A 21,737-nucleotide genomic window follows, 5' to 3' on the forward strand; every position below is an offset into this window, starting at 1 on the left:
TACAGATCAGATTTGCCCTTGCAACTCTCCAAAGATGTCTTTGTACATCTTTGCTTTATTTCCTTCTCTCCATTTATGTCAGGTAATGGAATGTATGTCTCTGTTGTTCTGCAGTTTCTGGTGTAGGTTTGTGCATTGTCTTATTTCTAAGTGTATGCATTGTCTTATATTGGATTAAACTCTGTAATTCTGTGACGTCAACACGCCTTGCTGATTTTCATAGTGACCACACGCAGCTCGCCGGGTGGACCTGGGGAAAGGAAGAATGAAAAGCCAACCTTTTTCCAAAGTTAACTATTTTAGAATATTTTCTTCCTTAACAGATGTTAATTAACCAAGATAATAATGAACAATTTTCAATCAATACATCAAAATCAATAGACCGACATCACTAGATGGAGGTAGTCTATGCTCTAGAAAGTTACTTTTCAGACTCTTAACAAAAAAGAGAACACACACACAAGCACCCACACACACACACACGCGATACTGACCTGTGGCGTACACAGACAACAAGAGTGCCGTAGCAGATTCCATTTCACCTCAGTAATCTGTTTTCTCAGCGTATTTCAGGTTGCTACTAGTTACCAGACACTCAACTTGTTTGTTGGTGGTGGGGCTTAAAGAAAAGGCACTAGCGTCACCCAGTGTATGAGCGTCTTTTTCCCTTGAGGAGCTCCGCTCTCGAAGCCTATGAGAAATGCATAGACTGGGGGAAATAGCCCCGCCTTCCCGCAGGCTGCAGCGGGATGTACTTGGAAAATTGTACCATAAAACCACATAGCGTTAATCTCACGTTAAAAAAATTATCGTCGTTAAAATGGCCTCGCGTTAACGCGTTAATAACGCGATAATTTTGACAGCACTAATATATATATATATATATATATATATATAGAATTTTCACGCTTGGATCAATGTTGTTTTTTTGTCATATTGACAACTTGAAGTGCTTCACATTAGAGCCACCTCCATCCAGTCGAAGTACAAAACATTAACTTAATTATATGCTGTCAAGTCAGTAGGTGGCAGTGAAATAATTAAACCCCATTCCCTCACAGAATAAAACAATTTATCTTCTCATTTTTTTCACATTCTCCCCAAAACTGTGAACTGTTTTTAATTTGGAAAGAGAAAGTAAATCTCTGCAGAGCATTCTACACCAAAGCAATGCCTGAATAGTTTGTTATGCTGACATTCATCACAGTCGAGCTTTACCTATCAGCCATTCCCTTTTATCCTTCTGTAGGATGTTATTTTTCTCACTCCTGTCCCCATCTACCTTGGCTTTACTTCAGCTTTATCAGATTGGCATTAAAGAGTGAAATGGTTAGAGGTAATAATTAGCTAGGCAAATAACCACAATCTCTCCGACCTTGACTCATAAATTGATTAGATGGCGCATCATCAACACTTTGTTCTGCTGTTGAAAGAAAAAGAGCAGCGGCTTTAGGGTGTAAATGAGTCTGCAGTTGGAGCCATGATGTTCAGGTGGATGATTCTGCTGTTCTCTGTGGGTCTGGTAAGTACTGTGTGCATTTCAAATCATGGACATGATTCCTTCAGAGGAGTTAAATGCAGCTTTCTAAGAGCTTTTTGGGTCTTTTTTATTTTACTTCACAGACTGCAGCAAAACTGTCAGATGAAACAGGTACGAAAACTAAAGAGCTACTAATGCTCTAAACTGAAACTTCCCTGAAACCTGATTTCAAAGCCTTTTCTTTTACTAAACCTTGAGTTTCTTTAGGTTTCATTTTTTACTCACAGGTTAAAACTGTGTTAAAAATGACCTGACATGAGAAGTGGCCACACTTAAGTTACAAGCTGTATTTTCAATGAGTAAAAATGTTTTCATTAATGATAATACATTTTTTTTTTTATTATTTATTCTACAAATTTTAGATTTTTTTTTTTTTTTCAGATTGAGTTTAATTATTGGATTAATTTCACATCTCATATTACAGTCAACACTCGCTTTTCACAATAAATATATATTGTTACTAAGGTCAGTGCAGACCAATGAAAGTCTATATTCATAGCTGAGACTCTTCAGAGCTGCCTGCACTCTGGCAGCAGTATTTAATCCATATAAATCCATAGAAAGAATAAACACAAAGCATTTGAACAGCTTTGGAGTCACCCTTCAGCATGCGTAAATACGCACAGCGATGCGTATTGCGCATTCGAGTAACAGATTAAAAATTAGGGCAGAGGCTGAGATATATGGAGGACCAACTCTGCCATATTTAAAAATTAATACAGAAATAAATAAATGCTCAGTAAATATATAAGCATACAATTAATTGCCAACAAAAACACTATCAACAAATAAATGTAAGTAGAAATTAAATTATACAGCGAGACATAAATGTATATAACTCTTAATTAGCTTCTGTATTTATTTGCCTTTGTAATATTTACCTTATTTATTTTGTTGTCCTTTGTATTGTTTTTTACATTTCTGCCTGCTCTCATGTTAAAAGGGAAGGCTGAAATACAAAGGACAAAAAAATAAATAAGGTAAATATTACAAAGGCAAATAAATAAAGAAGCTAATTAAAAGAGTTATATACAGTTATGTCTCACTGTATAATTTAATTTCTGTATTTTTGTTGGCAATTAATTGTATGCTTATATATTTATTGAGCATTTATTTATTTCTGTATTTATTTTTAAATATGGCAGAGTTGGTCCTCCATAGAGATGACAGATCTAATGCTCAGAATATAAACCACAGAAGTTTCAAATTATGACAATAAAAAAGTAATAGAAGCAAATGGATACAAATCAGTCGCCTGATCATGCGAAAAGATGCGGCAAATCAAGCCCTGTGCGCCGAAAGCGCCCCTAAGGCTGGAAATAAACTGACCACTTGATGAGACTGAGCTACAGTGGATGATCTAGAAGCCACTTCAACTCCAAGTCATTCTGTCATTATTTATATTTTTACAATAACATATTAGGGGTTTTCTCTTCTCCTTCTCCTCTGCCTGCATCTTCAGTGATCATGATGGGCCAGTCGGTGGGTGTTTGTGAAGGAAAATGTAATCAGTGCTGGACAGTGAGGAACATGCATGAGTACAGAGGTTAAATCCACTCTTTGAATCTGAAAATCTGCGCGAGGAGCGTTAGACGGAACCCCTAGATGTTCTTAAGAAAAAAAAAATGCTCATATTGTAACTGTGAGTAACTTTAATGTATAACAAATCTGGTGCCGCTGCACATCAGACATGTTGTGGCCACAAAGTATGTTGATATACCTTAGATTAGTTCTTTGTTCGCATATTATATGTTTTTTAGACACAGTTTTATATTTTCTGCACATAAATTAGTATTACTTAGCCACAAAATAGTATATTGTTGCAATAAATGAGTGTGATTTGTTTTTTCAACTGTGTGCACCACCATATATCTCTCATATTCCAGATATAGCAATTCCAAAGGTCTGTACTCTTTCATGTGTAGCTGTGTCCAGTTGTCCTGGTCTGTTATTGATTTCCATTTTGGCAGGCCATATTGAGATTTATTAGAAGCGCTGTCCTCTCTTTGGCTCCATTTGTAGAACTATAAAAAAGGTTATTCCTGGTCAAAACTACATTCCTACTAATCAGAACTGTAAATATAGATATCCCAAATTACAGTTTTGCCAGTAAAACTTACATCTGAGGATGCAAAAAATATAATTGTACTAGCAAGTGTGAGGTTTGGTAGAGGTTGGAAGAGGACCCAAATGCCGAAACTGAAGTGGTTTCTTGCAAGTTTAATATCCAAATGGGGAACAGAAGCAAAATTCTACAAACAAAATACCTAAATCCAGGAAAACAGACATGAAGAGCAAAGAAATGACGAGGAACCAGCAAACAGTGACTGAACAGGAGGTGTATATATGGGAGACAGAAACAAAGACCAGGCTAATCAGCACATTGGGAGCAGGTGTGAACAGAGGAACCTAGAAGGGAGCTAAGGGAAAGGAGACACACAAGAGGGCAACAGAGGGCAATCAAGTAATACATAAGAACTCAAATACAACCAGAAAACACCACAAAATGGGAATGAAATAAAACTGGAAAACACAGAAAAACGTGAATCAAAGTGAAAGTTTAAACTCTAAAAGACAAATTAAACTGAAACAAAAATGTAGAATCATGACAGCAAGAATAAACTTTTAGATAACCAAACATCTTTACAAATTTTAACTGGCATTTATTTATTAGTTTGAGTGATAATTGTAATATATAATTTTGTCATGACAACGCTATGAGGACAAAATGATGTAGCACCTCATCATGCAGCAGAATACAATGATTTCCACACCTTTGATTTCCATATACTGTCCCTTTTCAGAACTACAGTGCATCAAAAGTAAAACACATGCTTTAAAGGTGATAGATTATAGGGAGTGGAGTGGTGGAACAGAGGGGGTTTGGTCCTCGATGCATCCATCACAGCTTCAAGTCCCTGCCTGTTGACCTTTGCTGCATGTTTTCCCACTCTTTCCCATGTCCTGTCTTTCTACATTCAAGAATAATACAATAAAGGCCAGTAGAGCCTAAAATAATCTTTAAAAAATGCTGTTTATTTCTCCATGTTTAGTAGCATGTTAGATGATTTCTATGTGCCCACATTCCAATATGCTGACTTGTTCCCCTTCTGCAGAAACAGATGTTGATCAGGGCCAAGACTTGGACATCTTTGACATCAACAAAGGTTTGTTTGGGATTATTTCTGGTCAAACGGATTTCCTTTGCCAAGTTTGTGCTCGTACCTTTATCGTTACCAACTATCCTTTCCAGCCACTGGCCTGGACCTTCTTGAGGGGGATATCGAGGAAGGTGAAGTGAGTCATGAAATGATCTTGTTTCATACAACAGATTTTTTTAAATCACTGTATCTTTGATCCACACCAATTTGCTAAACTAAAATTTTCTGATAAAAACAAGTAGGGCTCTAACAATAATATGAATCAAGATTACTTGATGTCTGCTGTTTTGGATTTTTGTTTTTGTTCAGGGTTTGTTCTTTGTGCTTTTCAGTTAGACTTATCTTGTTTTAATTTATAGTATAGTTAAACTTTCCTTGTAGTTTTCAAATTATTGTTTTATGTTGATGCCCTGTGATTTTCATTAGCCTATATCAGGCCTTTTCCTCTTTAATGCTCATTGTTATCTCTAGATTATGCTTATCAATAGTATTTTAGTTATCATATAATTTTAGTCTTGTTTTTCCCGTTGTTATCTCAGTTTAATCTAAATTAGCTTTAAGTCCTGGTTTACCTCCCTGTCGCTCTCTGTCGCCCCCTACTGTCCTTCCACCCCCTTATCTGTACACTTGCTTTCTACTAGACACGTAGAAAAACAGTTTTCTCCTCCCCGTATATATTCTCCTTCCCTTCAACCGCTCAATGTTTCCAATTCAATTTTTAATTCAGTGTGTATATCTATCTATCTATCTATCTATCTATCTATCTATCTATCTATCTATCTATCTATCTATCTATCTATCTATCTATCTATCTATCTATCTATCTATCTATCTATCTATCTATCTATCTATCTATCTATCTATCTATCTATCTATCTATCTATCTATCTATCTATCTTTACTAGTTCTACAGTAACAGTTTTCCTATTTTGTTTTTTAAGTTCCTGAGCAGAAACTCCATCATCGGTGACGAGTATCGCTGGCCAACAACCATACCCTACTACCTGGAGGACAGTCTGGGTAAGAAATAAATAATCTTACAAGCCATGAAATTCCACAACAAACTCACTTCACTAGGTTGTTTAATTGGCTTTACTTTCTCTTCTCTTTTTAACAAAAGATATTAATGCAAAGGGTGTCATTCTGAAGGCGTTCGATCAGTACAGACTAAAGACCTGCATTGACTTTACACCATGGAAAGGAGAGGAAAACTACATATCTGTGTTTAAAGGCAGCGGGTGAGAAAAACGTGGCTTTTTTTTTACTAGGAAAATCCCAAACCAGACGCCCTGAAGTTCAGGGCGCTGTGTTTGAAACATCAGGTCGGCCACCATGCTCCACGCATTAATACCTATCATACACATTTTGACATTGATTAGAACCAACGACTGAAAATCTCCATTTACCTCCATGCTGCCACTGTGTCTACTACTAATGTGGCTAAAAAGGTTGAATCTTATCAACACTGGTGAATCCCAAAGTCACAGCAGTACTGAGAATTTGTACAATATGCAATATTAATCAGTTTAGTAGGCTATACTTCTATGGAGTAAATATTGTTCCATTATTGTTTCAAGTGATAAACATTATTTTGGAAATGGTAATAAAAGATAGATTTTGAAAATGCTAATTGGAAAAATAAAAGCAGTCAAGAAATTACCTTTGTCAAAATGTTTTGATGTTTTGTTACTGTTTTCCTTAATTTTTGGTTTTTTGGATAATTTTCTTGCAAATGTATTTTCTATGTTAGCAAAAGCATTTAAATTGGGCAAGAGCGAGTGTTTGGATTGGGCTTGAAATGAAGAGAATGTGATCTGCAAAAAACAAATAGTTAAAAATGCAATTTGTAAAACTCAGTCTGCAAAAAATTTATTTGAAAAACACAATTCTTAAAAAATGTTTTTGAATACATTTGAAATAAGTCAAAACGACATAATTTAATAAATAAATGAGAAAAAAAACTCTTAATTTGAAATAACAAAATCTCATAAAACAGTAAAGTTATTTTTTGACTATAATGTTTTGAAAGTTCTGTTTCGGTATTTTTCAAATTTCACTCCATTATGCTCCAGACTTATCAGTGGCTGGAATTCTTTTAGTAGTTAAAACTGAATTGAATTCATTGAATCTTCAACTCTATAAAATAGATCTTTTTATAGATTAAACATTCCTAGATAGTTTTGAATCATACTTAAAATAGTTGTTCCTGTAAAGGCAGGAAAAATCCTGCTCTGCTGCATGTAATCCTGATTTCCATCTGTAATAGTTGTTTCCTGTTAACGTTGCAGAAACTTAATAAATCATAACAGATTATTAGTTTTTGATGCTTAGTTGGGGAGATCAGCGTTAAATAATTCTGATAAACTATTGATATAATCTGTGCAGTCAAAATAAATCATTGCTTTTACTCTGTGACAAATGCTACTGATTTTATCTCTTCTTCTGAGAGGTTCCAGTTAGTTCATTGAAAGTTTTTTGTTTGTTTTTGTCTTAAGATGCTACTCCTCAGTAGGAAACCGGCGTGTTGGAAAGCAGCAGCTGTCCATTGGTAATAACTGTGACCGACTGGGCACGGTGGAGCACGAGTTCCTACATGCTCTGGGTTTCTGGCATGAGCAATCCCGAGCAGACCGCGACGACTACGTCGATATCATCTGGGATCAAATTGAATCCGGTAACATCCTAAATCAGTCCAAAAAGTTAAAAACCAAACCACTGGATTTTGTTTTCCAAGTTTCAAGACGTTTCGCTTCCCATTGGAAAACAATTATTTGTTTTTTAACTTAAATTTTTTGGAATGACTATGACCTGGATGACTGAGAATCTCCACCAGCATCCTGATTCAGCATGTTTTGTTTCTCCAAGTGGATTTTTCAGACTGGAAACTTTCACAGAAACGAGGCGTGTTCAGGCGTTCAGGCATTAGGCCAGAATTAGTCTTTAACATAAAAACCAAGGTCTGAGTGTAAATCCTCATTCGTCAGAGTTTAGGTCATTTCTTTATATCACTAAACTAAGGAACAGCACATAGGATTTTTTCCTTGAACAGCAAGTCAGGGGCTCTTTCTATATACTAGATCAGAGGTCACGGATTAGGTACGGACCCAACCTGATTTAAAACATTTATAAATTACCGCATCTTTTTCGAGAACAGTGTCTAAATTCACTTGTGCTGCTTCTCCTGTTAATACGGTAAAGCCCTCCAGTGCGTCTGGCTCCAGGCTGCACGTGATCCAAATGAGCCAATGAGCTGTCAGTCTGGGTTGCTGCTGCTGCTACTTTTAGACACAGCAGGCAAACCTGTGGCAAGCCGGGCGATGGGAAAGAAGGAGAAGACGATGAGAAAAAGAGAGCAGAGAAAGTGTGGACTGCTGGAAGAACTGCGGTGAACTGGTGAAAGAAAAGTGAAATGGCGTGCTCAAAGATGACCCTGCACATTTAGAGGATGTTTGGCTCAACCTGCTGCTGTGAAGCAGGATTCTCCACCATGAACAGAATCAACAATAAAACTGGATCCAGGCTCAAAATGAGTAACCCGACTCCGCCAGATGGATTTGCTCCGCATATCCATCTGGAAACCTTCCGTTGAAGTAATTTTGGGAAGGGGAGAAAATACTGGTTAGCTGATTGGCCTATGTTGGTGATAGACGGGCCAAATAAACCAATCAGATCAACGAAGCATATGACGTACTAACAGAGCGACGACGAAAACACAACCACAAGCCAGGCTACTCTTGCAAACCAGTCGGGAGAAGAGCAAAAACATCTTTTCCTCTGAGAAAAGCCTCCAGAGCAGCGTTTTGCTCTTCTTTCAGTGAAGAAATACTCTGTAATTCCGATAAAACTTGCTCGATAGGCTGAAGCCGCCATGTTCTTTAGACTGAACTGTCGCGCTTCTCGTTGCATCACACCTCAACCCGCCTCAAAGCCAACGTTGATTGGACGTTCGTTTGGTGAACGGCTCCAAATTTTCTTTAACGGAGAGTCTCCAGACTGATTGCGAGTGAAACATTGAAAGCTCGCGAGATCAGGATGGTCTCACGTGGCTACAAAATGAACACCTTGATATGTGCTTGAGAATGGCTTAGTCTCCATTCAAACCCAGGTTTAAAGCCTTGCAGGGCAGCCTAAAGCCCACTGCTCTCGTTAAGACAGAAAAAAGAAAAAAACATAAAATATGTGAATCAGGTAATTGTCCATATAGCAAACTAAATGATTGTTGTTCTCTACTTCAAAAAAACACTTTAGATTTTAAAATGGAAAAATTTTAAAAAATATTTTTTTTATTTTCTCATTCAAAAAGTCATTGTATAGCATGGATGCATAAAAAACAAATTTTATTTCAGTGTTGAATTCTGTTTAAAGTAACAGATTATAATTATTCCTATAGTTATTCCTGTACTAGATACTTAAACTCCTGACATTTGACTGTCCTCCAGGTAAGGAGCACAATTTCAACACGTATGACGACAGTGTGTCCAGCGCTTTAGGCGTTCCATATGACTACGGCTCCGTGATGCACTACAGCAAGACGTCCTTTAACATCGACTCTGAGCCCACCATCGTCACCAAGATCCCACAGTTCATGGATGTGATTGGTCAGAGGATGGGATTCAGCGCCAGCGACCTAACCAAGCTCCGCCTCCTCTATAACTGCAGTGAGTCTGGACTCATCTGTGGGGCACAGCTGCAGCTAATAATAATTGTATTAAAGGGAAAAAGGTCAGGTTTCTGTTTTTATATTAAAGCTAAATGAAAAACTGGGGCAATTCCAATTAGAAAAGAAGCGTTTTATTTTTTCATGCAACCTGTTCCTGACATACAGCGATAATCTCAGGCTTTAATATATCAGCTGTCAGGAAGCTGTGAATATTTTAGCTGCAACACTAGCATGCAGAAACCAGAGATGACAATAGCTACTCAATCCCACTTCATTTACGAGATTAGCGTCTCTCATGCTCAGTTAAGCAGGTCTCTGCAGCGCCCTCCACTCCCCCCACCCCACCCTCTGTTCTGTTCAGTTTCACTCTTTGTCCTTTGGACACAAATATATCTCTGATTTTAGTTTTGTTGTTGAGGAAGATCAGAAGCAAGGAGATTTCCGCCTCCTTTGTGTCGAGGTTACGGCCTCCAGATCAAAGGTTCCCCTCATTCAGTCAATTACATAACACGTTTTCTGTTATTGACTGATGTTAAACTGTTGTTCAATCTGAATGACTGTCATTGAAAAATAACCTTGGGTTGTTTGTTTGCTTGTTTACCCTTCTTAAAATATATTTGCACAAAATAGCTGTTTAGGTACATTAATAGGTGCATAATCTTCTCTTCAAAATGAAGGCTGTAAACCAAAATGTACACATTAAAACATACATAGGAGCTAAAATATTTTTTTTTCATGCATTTTACTTCTGGTGAAAGGTTTTATAGTCAGTAAGATAAAAAGAACTACTTGCACAGAATGACAAGGACGCATCATGCAATGGGACTAACTGAATAATACGTTTCTCTGTAAAGTGCCTTAAGAAGGCATTTGTTATTAATTGGTTCTATATAAATATACGGAATTGGATTATCATCATGATGCAGATGGCCGCTCACACTGAGCCTGTTTCTGCTGTAAGGTTTCTTCCTTTTAAAAGGGAGTTTTTCCTCTCCACTGTCGCTCCAAGCATGCTTAGTGTGAGAGATTGCCTTTGAGTCGATGCAATCAACTGGTTTTCCTTAGATAGAAAACTTTGAATCAATCTGACTGGATGATCTGGTTGAACTGCAAAGCGCCTTGAGATGATATGTGTTGTGAATTGGTGCTATAGAAATAAACTGAATTGAATTGAATAAAATAAAATAATCCACTGCGAATGGATAGAATAAGGATGGAGGTAAAAGTTCTTTAAAATCCTGGATGGCGATGACCTCAGAATATTGAAAATATGCAGATAAGTAAGTTACATCTCAGATAAATCAACCAATAGAATGAATTAAGGTAAGAAAGGGAAGCAAATTACTTTCCAGTAATACAGTAGAACCCTACAAAGAGATTGAGGTTTCTATAAAACCATGGGAGATAACTCCATAGATTAATCTGCAGTGCATTGATGTAGCTGCTGTTTCTTCTCTGTAGCTAAATCCTCCACCTTTGTGGACAGCTGTGACTTCGAGGAGGAGAACATTTGTGGGATGATTCAGGGATCCAGCAAAGCCACGTGGGAACGGCGCAGCTCTGCAATTGGAGGCCCTCAGAACGACTTCACCAACATGGGACAATGCAAAGGTGATCCTCATCTCATCATCATAGGAGTGTTGGTTAAGAAATGAGTGGAAGCTAATCTGTGTGTCTTATGCTATTTGTTCATGTTTCCTCTTTGCATCAAACCTCTGAAACAAAAACACATAAATAACGGGCTGGGTTATTTATGAGAACAAAGTGCAGACAGGTGTAAGATTGTTCTGCTGCAGATTTTCCAAGATAAACATTATAAAACAGAAGTGGAGCAAGAATAACACCACCCTCAGTCCTTTGTAACCTGGACCAATCAGACTCAAGCATCAGGGAACGTGTTTGCCGTATAAATATGGAGCTACATTAGAGTAACAAAAACATTTGTCAAAATGTTTTATTTTATTTTGAAAGCAGAGAAACAAAAGATTTTAAACAAACATACAGAGCCTCTAAAGGGACATGGAGGGGAAAAAAAGAACTTTTGCGAGATCCCGCAATAGTTTTGCGAGATCTCGCAAAAGTTTATTTTTTGAAATATCTCGCAAAAGTTTATTTTTTCCCTCCATGTCTTTTTAGGGGCTCCGTAGCATTGCATACTGACCTTGTCTCTCTTCATTCATGTAATGTTGTGTTTTGGGACTTCTCTAGAAATTAAGAACCTCTCCAAATCATCCTCCATCGTTATAGCTGACACATGGGCGTATTATCCTTCCCATAGCAGTACACTTTGCACCTCCTCTGTTTTGTGTCTGTTTTACTTCCGGTTAGCTGACATGGCAAAACGTTTTGCGAGATTTCGCAAAAGTATCGCGGGATCTCGCAAAAGCTTATTTTTTACGAGATCTCGCAAAAGTATTGCGGGATCTTGCAAAAGCTTATTTTTTGCTAGATCTCGCAAAAGTATTGCGGGATCTTGCAAAAGCTTATTTTTTGCGAGATCTCGCAAAAGTATTGCGGGATCTTGCAAAAGCTTATTTTTTGCGAGATCTCGCAAAAGTATTGCGGGATCTTGCAAAAGCTTATTTTTTACGAGATCTCGCAAAAGTATTGCGGGATCTTGCAAAAGCTTATTTTTTGCTAGATCTCGCAAAAGTATTGCGGGATCTTGCAAAAGCTTATTTTTTGCGAGATCTCGCAAAAGTATTGCGGGATCTTGCAAAAGCTTATTTTTTGCGAGATCTCGCAAAAGTATTGCGGGATCTTGCAAAAGCTTATTTTTTGCGAGATCTCGCAAAAGTATTGCGGGATCTTGCAAAAGCTTATTTTTTGCGAGATCTCGCAAAAGTATTGCGGGATCTTGCAAAAGCTTATTTTTTGCGAGATCTCGCAAAAGTATTGCGGGATCTTGCAAAAGCTTATTTTTTGCGAGACCTCGCAAAAGTATTGCGGGATCTTGCAAAAGCTTATTTTTTACGAGATCTCGCAAAAGTATTGCGGGATCTTGCAAAAGCTTATTTTTTACGAGATCTCGCAAAAGTATTGCGGGATCTTGCAAAAGCTTATTTTTTGCGAGATCTCGCAAAAGTATTGCGGGACCTCACAAAAGCTTATTTTTTGCGCGATCTCGCAAAAGTATTGTGGGATCTCGCAAAAGTTTATTTTTTTCCCCTCCATGTCCCTTTAGGGGCTCCGTACAAACAAAACAATCGAAACTGAAAAGAGCTATTTTTGGAACTGAAAAAGGGATGTCAAACTGAAAATAATAAAAAAAAGAAAACAGGGAAAAAACTAATAAAAAGAAGAACCTGATAAGGAAATAATTTGAAACCCCACTTTTGATAAAGTACCAAATGAGAGCAGAGTTTTCACATCTTTCTCTTTCTACTGTAGTTTTCAGAAAAAAATAAATGAGTAAAATGTGGTGATCTGTCATCTGTTACACCAGCTGCAGTTTAAATGAATCCAAGCATCAGTTAATCTCTGCTAACCTGCTCTAGATAATCAAAGATAGAATGAGGCCAAAGCATGAAAAGAGAACCTTCAAAGCATTTCAATCAAGGGCGTAGGTTTGATTTCAACTTTGGTCGGGACACTGTTCTTCAGTTTCATTGGTCCTTTGCAAAAATATGCATGCTCTTTTTTATGCTTAATGTGAGCTTCAGGGCTCATTTTGTTTAAAGAGAACAGCAGCATTTCTTGCTACATTAATACAAATCTTATAAGCACTACATGCACTAGATGCTGTTTATCAATATTTAAAGCATAACTGGCTCTGATGAATGTGGAATTAGGACTTTTTCCACTTTGAAAAGGATTGAATTTAAATTTATCTGCGACTAAGACGGTGTCTGTTTAACCAAATATAGTCTATAATATGTGGATTTATCCTGTGTTTTCTTCTGAAGATAGAGAATTGTGCAGAGGTAAACCCCACTCTTATTTTTTTTAATCTAATATGCTCTCTCTGGATCATGCAAAATAATACATTTAAGGGACAGCAAATAAATGTATTGTATTTACATGTGCACTGGAACTAGAAGAGGAACTGACACTGAGCATTTAAAGTATTAATATTAGAAGTTGTACATCTGGGCTGTAGTTACTCTGTGTAGCTAATTTCATGTATTTTATCTATGGCTGAAACAATTAATCATATTAACAAATTATTTAAATAATCGTGAACTATGTACAGTAATTGATTAATCGTAAACTGGAGTATAGGGCCACTAAAATGTGCCTTTAGCCGACAGAGCGACCCACTTAGAGCAGGAATTATACCAAGATTGTAAAATATATGTAAACATTTTGCATTTAAGAAGTAAAAAAAATAGTTTTTGTCTGTCAATATTCTCCATCCAGAACTCCTCCAAAGGAAACGTTAAAACGTTTCTGTTTCACCTGGTTTAATTTCATAAAAGATCTTCTTTAAGGAGCCTTTGGCTATCTGATTAAAAGATAAAATAAAAGAAATCCTAACGTTGTTAACTTACATTTTTCAAGTTCCACAAATCAAAAAACTCTCTCCTGCTTCTTTACAGAATTCCAATTAGAAGCTTTCGCCTGTTTTAGCGTAGATAATATATTTTTTAATTCGGACTAGTTTCGTAGCCCAATATTAATTTATTTTAGCTTCCTTTTTTTTCGCGCTCCAAGCACCCGCGCTCGCGCACATACAGACTAAAAAACACGCAATCAGAAAGAGAGAAGGCGGAACTTAAGGCAGAATAATCAGAGAGTTAAACCGCACAGCACAATTGATGCGCTGCTATGTGAAAGGGACAGGAAAGAGCAGGCAGCTGCAGCTACCAGGCAGACAAGCTGCGAGAGGAAAAGAAGCGGCTGCTGTATAGTAAATTATAAACATGTTGTTCACATCCAATTATTGGTAGGGACAAATAGGTCCTTCCAAAATTTTGGTAGGGACATGTCCCTATGGTCCCTATGCAAACCTACGCCCATGATTTCAATTTGAGGAAATCATGCAAATGTCAAATTGTTTAGTTTTTAAATATTTCTTAAAAACAAAAAGCAAAGGAAGCCCTAAGAGAACCTCTCTGGCTCTTCCTGCACAGGGAAAGGCTACTTCATGCATCTCAGCACAGAATCCATTGGACCGGGTCAGAGCGCTTCCCTGGAGAGTCGCTGGCTTCACCCTAAAGCTGGAGCTCAGTGTCTGCAGTTCTTCCTCCACAACACAGGAGCAGCTGATGATGTTCTGAATATCTGGGTCAAAGAGTTTGACTCGGCCAACCCCAGCGGTAAACTCAAGCTATTCAAGAGCATCTCAGGTGAGAAATAATCCCTTTTTAATCTGACAGTAGGGTTTAAAAATGTGGGCCTCAAGGAACTGAGTCCTACATTGTTTTTTCTTTCTTTTTCATCGGGTGCTTTTATAAAGAAGAATGACTAATGTAGAAAAAACATCTTGAATGATTTTAATCTTTTCTTCCCAGGAGGTGACATGGGCTCCTGGGAGCTGATCAACGTCGACCTGAACGTGACCCGAAAGGCCCGGGTGGTTTTTGAGGGGGTGAGGGGTGAAGGTCCTTCAAAGGGAGGTTTCTCTGTGGATGATATCAACCTGTCATCCGCTAAATGTCCTCAGCACGTCTGGCACATCCGTAACATGACCCACCTGCTGGCCACCACACCACCGGGGAGCAAGCTGTACAGCCCCCCCTTCCTGTCGCCATCCGGTTACTCCTTCCAGGTAACGGACAGATTAAATCCCCTTCCAAACCCGAGTCAGACCAGAACTTTACATCTGTCTGTGTAAAGCCGGGCATACACTGTGCGATATTTTTAATAATTGCACGCAGCTACAGCTCAAACTGTATGATGAAACTGCAGGATTTAAAAGTTCACAGCTCATGATGCATGTTCTGACACTGTGTGACCTGACGCTCGGATGCGATCTACCTGCTCACAATGTATGTCTAAAAACCACCTGTCAGACTCGGTGCCGTGAGATGGCGCTGGTCGGACTCGTCAATCTGGAAGAAGAAGAACTACCTTGTTTGCACGTGCGCAGTGCTTAAAGTTCTGGTAAATCGGCTCGTAGCTCTGCTTCAACAGCAGGATTTGTCCACAAAGACCTCATGACGGCCGACTGAATTTCAAACATGTTTGATTTTCCCCCGACCTTACGGTTCCTGTTCGGGAGGTGGTCGCGAGAGGCTGATTGCCCCCGTATACAACAAGATGAGGCTGAAACTTGGCCCGATCGAAAAAAATCCGCGCACAACTGAAAAATCTGCCCGAAAAGGGCAAAAAAAATCGGACAGTTTATTCCCAGTTTAAAGACCGGCCGGTGGAGTTATCTACAGCTGAAAAAATACAGAACAAAAAAATAAATGCAGTCAACTGTAATTACTTTCTAGTTTGACCATTTTGGTCGGATCTTTTTACAATCTTCTTTTAAAGTACAGCACAGCGAATCAGATCTAAATAATGGTAAACTTTCTTAAAATATATGAATTAACCCTAAATTGACCTACTAGCTCTTGCAGTGGAATGGGCATTTTTGGCCTTACAATAGAATAATTTGATATTATGCACCTTGAATAAGATAAAGAAGTTTTTTTTTTTACTTATGTTAAATATAAATCAACTCATTCTATTGCAAAACTGTTTCACTTACCTGCTTATTATCAGAAAAGTTGACTTATACTTCATTGTTCATAGTGAGGGAAACAATGATGTAAGGGCTTCGAAGCAGCATTCCGGGTCAATTTAATTTAATTACTTACTTTTTGGTGTTTTTTGAAGCATATGGTGATCTGACCTTAAATTTATTTCTTGTACATGACTAAACGCTACACATCCGTCAAGGTAGTTTAAAGTGTATTTTTCATACAAAACTAATGGGATAAATGCAAATCTGACGTTTTGCACATGCGTATCGACTATGGGTATGCTGGTCCGATGTAACCTGACTCCGCCAGATGGATTTGCTCCGCATATCCATCTGGAAACCTTCCGTTGAAATAATTTTGGGAAGTGGCGAAAATACTGGTTAGCTATGTTGGTGATAGATGGGCCAAATAAACCAATCAGATCAACAAAGCATATGACGTACTAACAGCCAGGCTACTCTTGCCGAAACCAGTCGGGAGAAGAGCAAAAACATCTTTTCCTCTGAGAAAAGCCTCCAGAGCAGCGTTTTGCTCTTCTTTCAGTGAAGAAATACTCTGTAATTCCGATAAAACTTTCTCAATAGCCACGCTAACGCTAGTTTCATCGGCTGAAGCCGCCATGTTCTTTAGACTGAACTAACGCGCTTCTCGTTGCGTCACACCTCAACCCGCCTCAAAGCCAACGCTGATTGGACGATGGTTTGGTGAACGGCTCCAAATTTTCTTCAACGGAGAGTCTCCAGAGTGATATGCGAGTGAAACCTTGAAAGCTCGCGAGATTAGGATGGTCTCACGAGGCTAGCTCTGATGGGGTATGCTCATCTGACAGAACACCGGGCCATTTTAGACATGCTCTTTGTTTGGTTTTGATTTTTTAATGTTGAAAAAAAGCCAAAATTAAACATTAAATTGTTGGAAAATTAAAAGGTGATGAAGACATTTCTAACAAAGTTACACCTATCAGGTCTGTTTTTTACATAATAAATATCAAACTCCTTGCAGCTCCTGCTCCCATTTGATGGAAATCAGATAATGAAAGCAGGACAGTTTTTAGACACTTTTAAGACTTTAAAGTTTCAAAAAGATGCTTTAACCTTTGGATTTCAAAGCTTCCCTTTGCGTTGGAAAACTGAGATGACAGGAAGTAAAAAAAAAAAAGTCTGGAAAATTGTCCTTTGGCACAAAGAAGTGCAGGATTTATGTAATACTGACAAAATCATCACTGTGGGAGCTGAACCCCCCCCTTAAATGATGCAGTTTACATCTATTTAAACACCAAACTTATTTAAATGTTAGTCAAACTATAAACAGAAAAAACATTTTTTTCAAACGCTAGCCGCTCTATAGATCAGCCATATTAATAAAAAATATTTTCAAAAGAAGCCTAATATGGATCAGTTATTGATTCCATTGTGTTTCCAGATATTGTGAAACGCTGAGGCGCAAAAAGACAAACATACATCATCTGTTTGTTGTTTTATTGTATGGAAAGTCTAATAGTGGTTTAAAATGTTTACACAGTAAAGCGTCTCTATTAAATCAGTGGAAAAGCAGCTTTGTAGTTTAGATTTTTGAGACGTTTTGTGCTGATTGCTGCGTTTCTTTACGTCTTTTGTACGACATGGTGGCCCATTCATTCGGTTTATTGTCTGGAAGAAATGACGACAAATATAATTTAGAAAAAACTATTAAATTCTTCTTAGAGGTGTGAAAATTTTTTCTCCCCGTCTGTGAAGCCGTTCATCTCCGTACCTCTGTGTTGTTTTCCAGCTGTGCGTGTACCTGAACGGCCAGAGCAGCCGTCCCGGCTACATGGCCACCTACCTCCACCTGACCTCAGGCCCCAATGATCACAACCTGAAGTGGCCGTGTCCATGGCAACAGGCAACCATGGCCCTGATGGATCAGCAGTCTGACATCAGACAGCAGATGAACATGCACCGTATGGTGACCACTGACCCCAACAAGATGTCGTCCGACGGTATGCGAGCGCTGAGGTGGGGGCAGACCTGATCTATGACCATCAAGCTGCAGTGACAGCGAGTCTCCTGTTGGTTCCAGGTACTGAGTTCTACTGGGACGACCCCAGGAAGGTGGGCTCTAAGGTGACAGCATCAGACGGCGGCTCTTATTACCGAGGCCCCGGCTACGGGACCAGCACCTTCATCACACACAGCCGACTGATGAGCAGGAGCTTCATCAAAGGAGATGACTCCTTCTTCCTTCTCAGCCTGGAAGGTGGGGTGACTTACAAAGTGTCTGAAGGTGGAACATTAGGCTCTAAGTTTCAGTAAAATGTTCAGCCCTTCATTTTAAGGCCTAATAAATACATTTATTAGTATGAAGAAGTAATTGTTTTCATCAAAAAGCCATTTTTTCAAGCTTGTAGCATCATTGGCTAGCCATAAGAATTGAGTCATACATAAATGCACAGCAAACGAACTTAACACTTAACACTAGGGCTGGGTATTTTAGCCAAAGTCCTGAATCGATTCAATTTTGATTCATACCGTTCTAAATCGATTAATTTCGATTCGATCTGTTTTTACGACAATGAAAGTGGTTCAACTGTGTTTCAGAATACTCATGTATTTATTTTTTTCCTGTCACATTAAACACAAAGTGCAAACAAGTAAATCAGACAGTTTAAGCTTGAGAAGTGAACAAAATTGTCTCATAAATGCAAACTTGTCTGTGAAATTGAAAAAGTGAAGCCTCATTTAAGCAAGCAGTCGTGACACAGCGGGGACACGGCAGACGTGCATGAGCTGCATTATCTCCACTGCACCATATTTGCAGCGTTGTCTGTAACTACAGGATGTTTGCTGGTCAGCCCCCATTTGTTAATGTCTTCAGTCAACCTATTGGCTATATTTATTGACATTGATTCTGCAAAAATGTAAATGAATCGATTCAAAATCGATTAAATCGATTTTTTTACACAGCTGCATTACACTGCATTCAATCTTGTTAGAAACGCAGGAAAAACAAAACACTATGTTCAACTCGTCTGAACTGTAGGCAGGGAGCAGTCTGAGTCGACCAGCAAGCACAGACTATTCTCTGGATAGGTTTTGGTGGCTACGATGTAGCCTTAGCTGAAAGCTGACTCGTTTCTCCCTTGTCGAGGCTCGAGAGCCGCAGGGCAGTGATCGTTTGAATGGAGTTGGCTGCTTAAGTAAACTCTGTTGCAGGGAAGTGATGTCAGGGGGAGCCGCTCCTGCTTACATCATTGACGTTTGATCCTCAACACCAGATTCCTGATTCTGATTTGAAATTTTAATCTTTCTATAACCCAGAATGAGATGTTGTTAGGTGAGAATGTAGTTTTGTCTTCATCAAACTAATCTCCAGTCCTTGTTTTCTATCCTCCCTTAGATGTTTCCGGACTACTGGCTCCCCAGCCTCTGCCCAAGTCTGCGGCCCCTGGCGTCGGCCCTCTGATGAGAGCAGCAGACCAATCAGCCCCGCAGGAAGCAGCCGGTAAGCTCACTGCAGTAACAGCTGTGGGAGCGTGTTTGGCCGCCCTGCTGGTCCTTTCCATGATGACTGTGGGCATCGCCTGGAGGCGGAGCAGGAGGAGGCAGCAACATGGGGTCACACAGGGCCTACCTGGCCTCATGCACAGCGTGAGTTACAGCATTCTGTTTTCCATTTTTAAACACAAACTTTGATTTCTTTTATTGGGTTTATAGAAAACACCATATATACATAATGTACATACAACTATTCCTTATTTGTGCACATTATGTTTTTGATAAAAATCATTTTGTTAACATGCTATTAGAAAGCTTATAATATTAAGTGTGTCTACAGTGAAAAGAAGGACAGGGTTATTTACTTTTGCCGTCGCCTTTTTGGAAACACAGGAAGGAGCAATCAGCTAAGTGAGCTTAGTGCTTGGAAAAAATCTTTCATTCCTTTAGAGACAGCATGAAAATTCAGCTGAGTACAAAACATAGAGAGGAAAACAAGAAGAAAAGGGACAAGAAGAGAGGGACACAACCTAGAACAAATAATGGATGTCTATTCTATTTTAATTTCTGTATGTGTATAATGGATCTGTTTTATGTGTTGTCTTCTCAATTCAGAGGGCCCCCTGCCTGTCTTTGCCTAGGGCCCCAAATTTCCTAAATCCACCCCTGGGTCAATCATGTCTTGTTTAAAGTCCTCAGGGGGCCACAGATGTTTTTTTTTTTTTTAAACTACTCAATGGTAACAGAGGCATTCAATATTTAAATGAATAAAGCACAGAAAGATGATTCCTGTAGAAAAGGGATCAGTAAAAAACAATCATATGATCTAAAATATTCAGATTATCTTTGGGCTAAATTTTATTTTTAAATGATCCTCAACAAGAATCATATATGGATCAGACTCATTTTTACTTTTAGCCAAATCTCATAAACGGACGGACAAAGATTTTATTATTAAATAAAAAAAAAAAAAAAACAGAACTGGCAGATACAGAACCGTATCTTCCATTCTTTAATGCTGGTAAAGAGCCTTAAAAAAAGGGCTGTAAATGGACCTTGGACCCCATTTTGGGCCCCACATGATGAAAAGCAACCAACTGGTGTTCCTTAATAAAGTAGCTTCTGCTGAGCAGAACTCAGCGGCTGATAAAGGATCAACTCATCCATCCTTTCTCTTTTTAAATGTTTCGCACTTCCTGTGTTGCTCTATCAGACTCCGGGTGAAATCTGCTGAGGTGTGTGGAGCGATGTGAAGGAATTAGGAAATCTATATGTGCGTCTGATCTAATCTTATGTAAAAAGAACTTTCTCCTCATGTTTTCTTTTTCCTACACAGGAGCGTCCAACCAGAGACTTACCTTCTCCTTTATCTGTTCCATGAAGAAAGAAACAACCAGAGAATCCGAGCGACTGAGGATTATCAGGCTCACAAACTAAAGTCTAATTTCCTGGATACAAATAAAATAATTTACAGCAGTTTTCTTTGGTTTCTTCTCCATCATTTGGAGATTTTCTGAGCAGATCCCAAAGTGGGAAACATCCAGAAGTATTCACAGCACTGCACTTCTGCCACATCACGTTATTTTATAGCCGTATCCAAGACGTTACTAAAATAATCTATTCCCTCCTAATAACACCTAAATGAACAAATTATAGTGAAGCTTTTTGTTGTAAATTAAAATATGGAAACTAATTAAATCACATTAATATAAGTAACCACAGCTCCACTCTGAGCTGAGGTCCATCCTGATCATTTCTGCAGCTTTAACCAGGGGCCAACACCTCCAGTCCTCAGGAGCCCTGAGATGTTTGCTGCTCTAACACAGCTGATTCAATCAGTGGCGGATCTAGGGGGCGGCTACTTGGACTGCAGCCCCGGATGTTTCCCCTAGAGCCCCGGATCTCGCTTCTGAGCTGATCTGAGTAAAATGTGCAGTACTGGATTTCATCAGATGGTGGCAGCAAAGGCAGGAAAGCAGCCCGTAGCATTCCCGTGCAGAAGAAGAAGTTCTCACCAATGGCTGTTGCTAAACAGACTGATGTTCCAGGGATGTGAAGCTCTGACTGACTTCCAGACGTTGTTTGTCCCGGTGGTGTATGAAATTCTGTTCCCCTTATTTCGGGAATCGCATTGAAGCCAGAGAGACGGACATGGCGGATGGGACCATTTTCACGACGCGTCTGATCGATTTCTCGCTAAAATCAGCTATAATCATGTCACGGTTGCAACATCCAGTTTAATCAGCAGCTGTTGTTTACAAAATT

General features: G+C 38.8%; 1 protein-coding gene across 1 annotated transcript; it reads left to right on the forward strand.

The window, feature by feature from the left end:
• Positions 1-1,078: 1,078 nt before the first annotated feature.
• On the forward strand, positions 1,079-19,595 carry mep1b (meprin A, beta; the record flags this gene model as incomplete). The annotated part of the gene is made up of 14 exons (XM_038291651.1): positions 1,079-1,522; positions 1,624-1,651; positions 4,657-4,707; positions 4,794-4,837; positions 5,643-5,721; positions 5,822-5,939; positions 7,197-7,375; positions 9,141-9,359; positions 10,823-10,972; positions 14,434-14,649; positions 14,815-15,071; positions 17,767-17,977; positions 18,058-18,234; positions 19,375-19,595. Coding segments are annotated over exons 1-14 (1,992 nt in total), but the record flags the coding sequence as incomplete, so codon positions are not given.
• Between the last annotated feature and the right edge of the window lie 2,142 nt (positions 19,596-21,737).

This window comes from Cyprinodon tularosa, unplaced genomic scaffold, assembly GCF_016077235.1.
Source record: "Cyprinodon tularosa strain WSP-4 unplaced genomic scaffold, ASM1607723v1 ctg30, whole genome shotgun sequence".
NCBI lineage: Eukaryota > Metazoa > Chordata > Actinopteri > Cyprinodontiformes > Cyprinodontidae > Cyprinodon > Cyprinodon tularosa.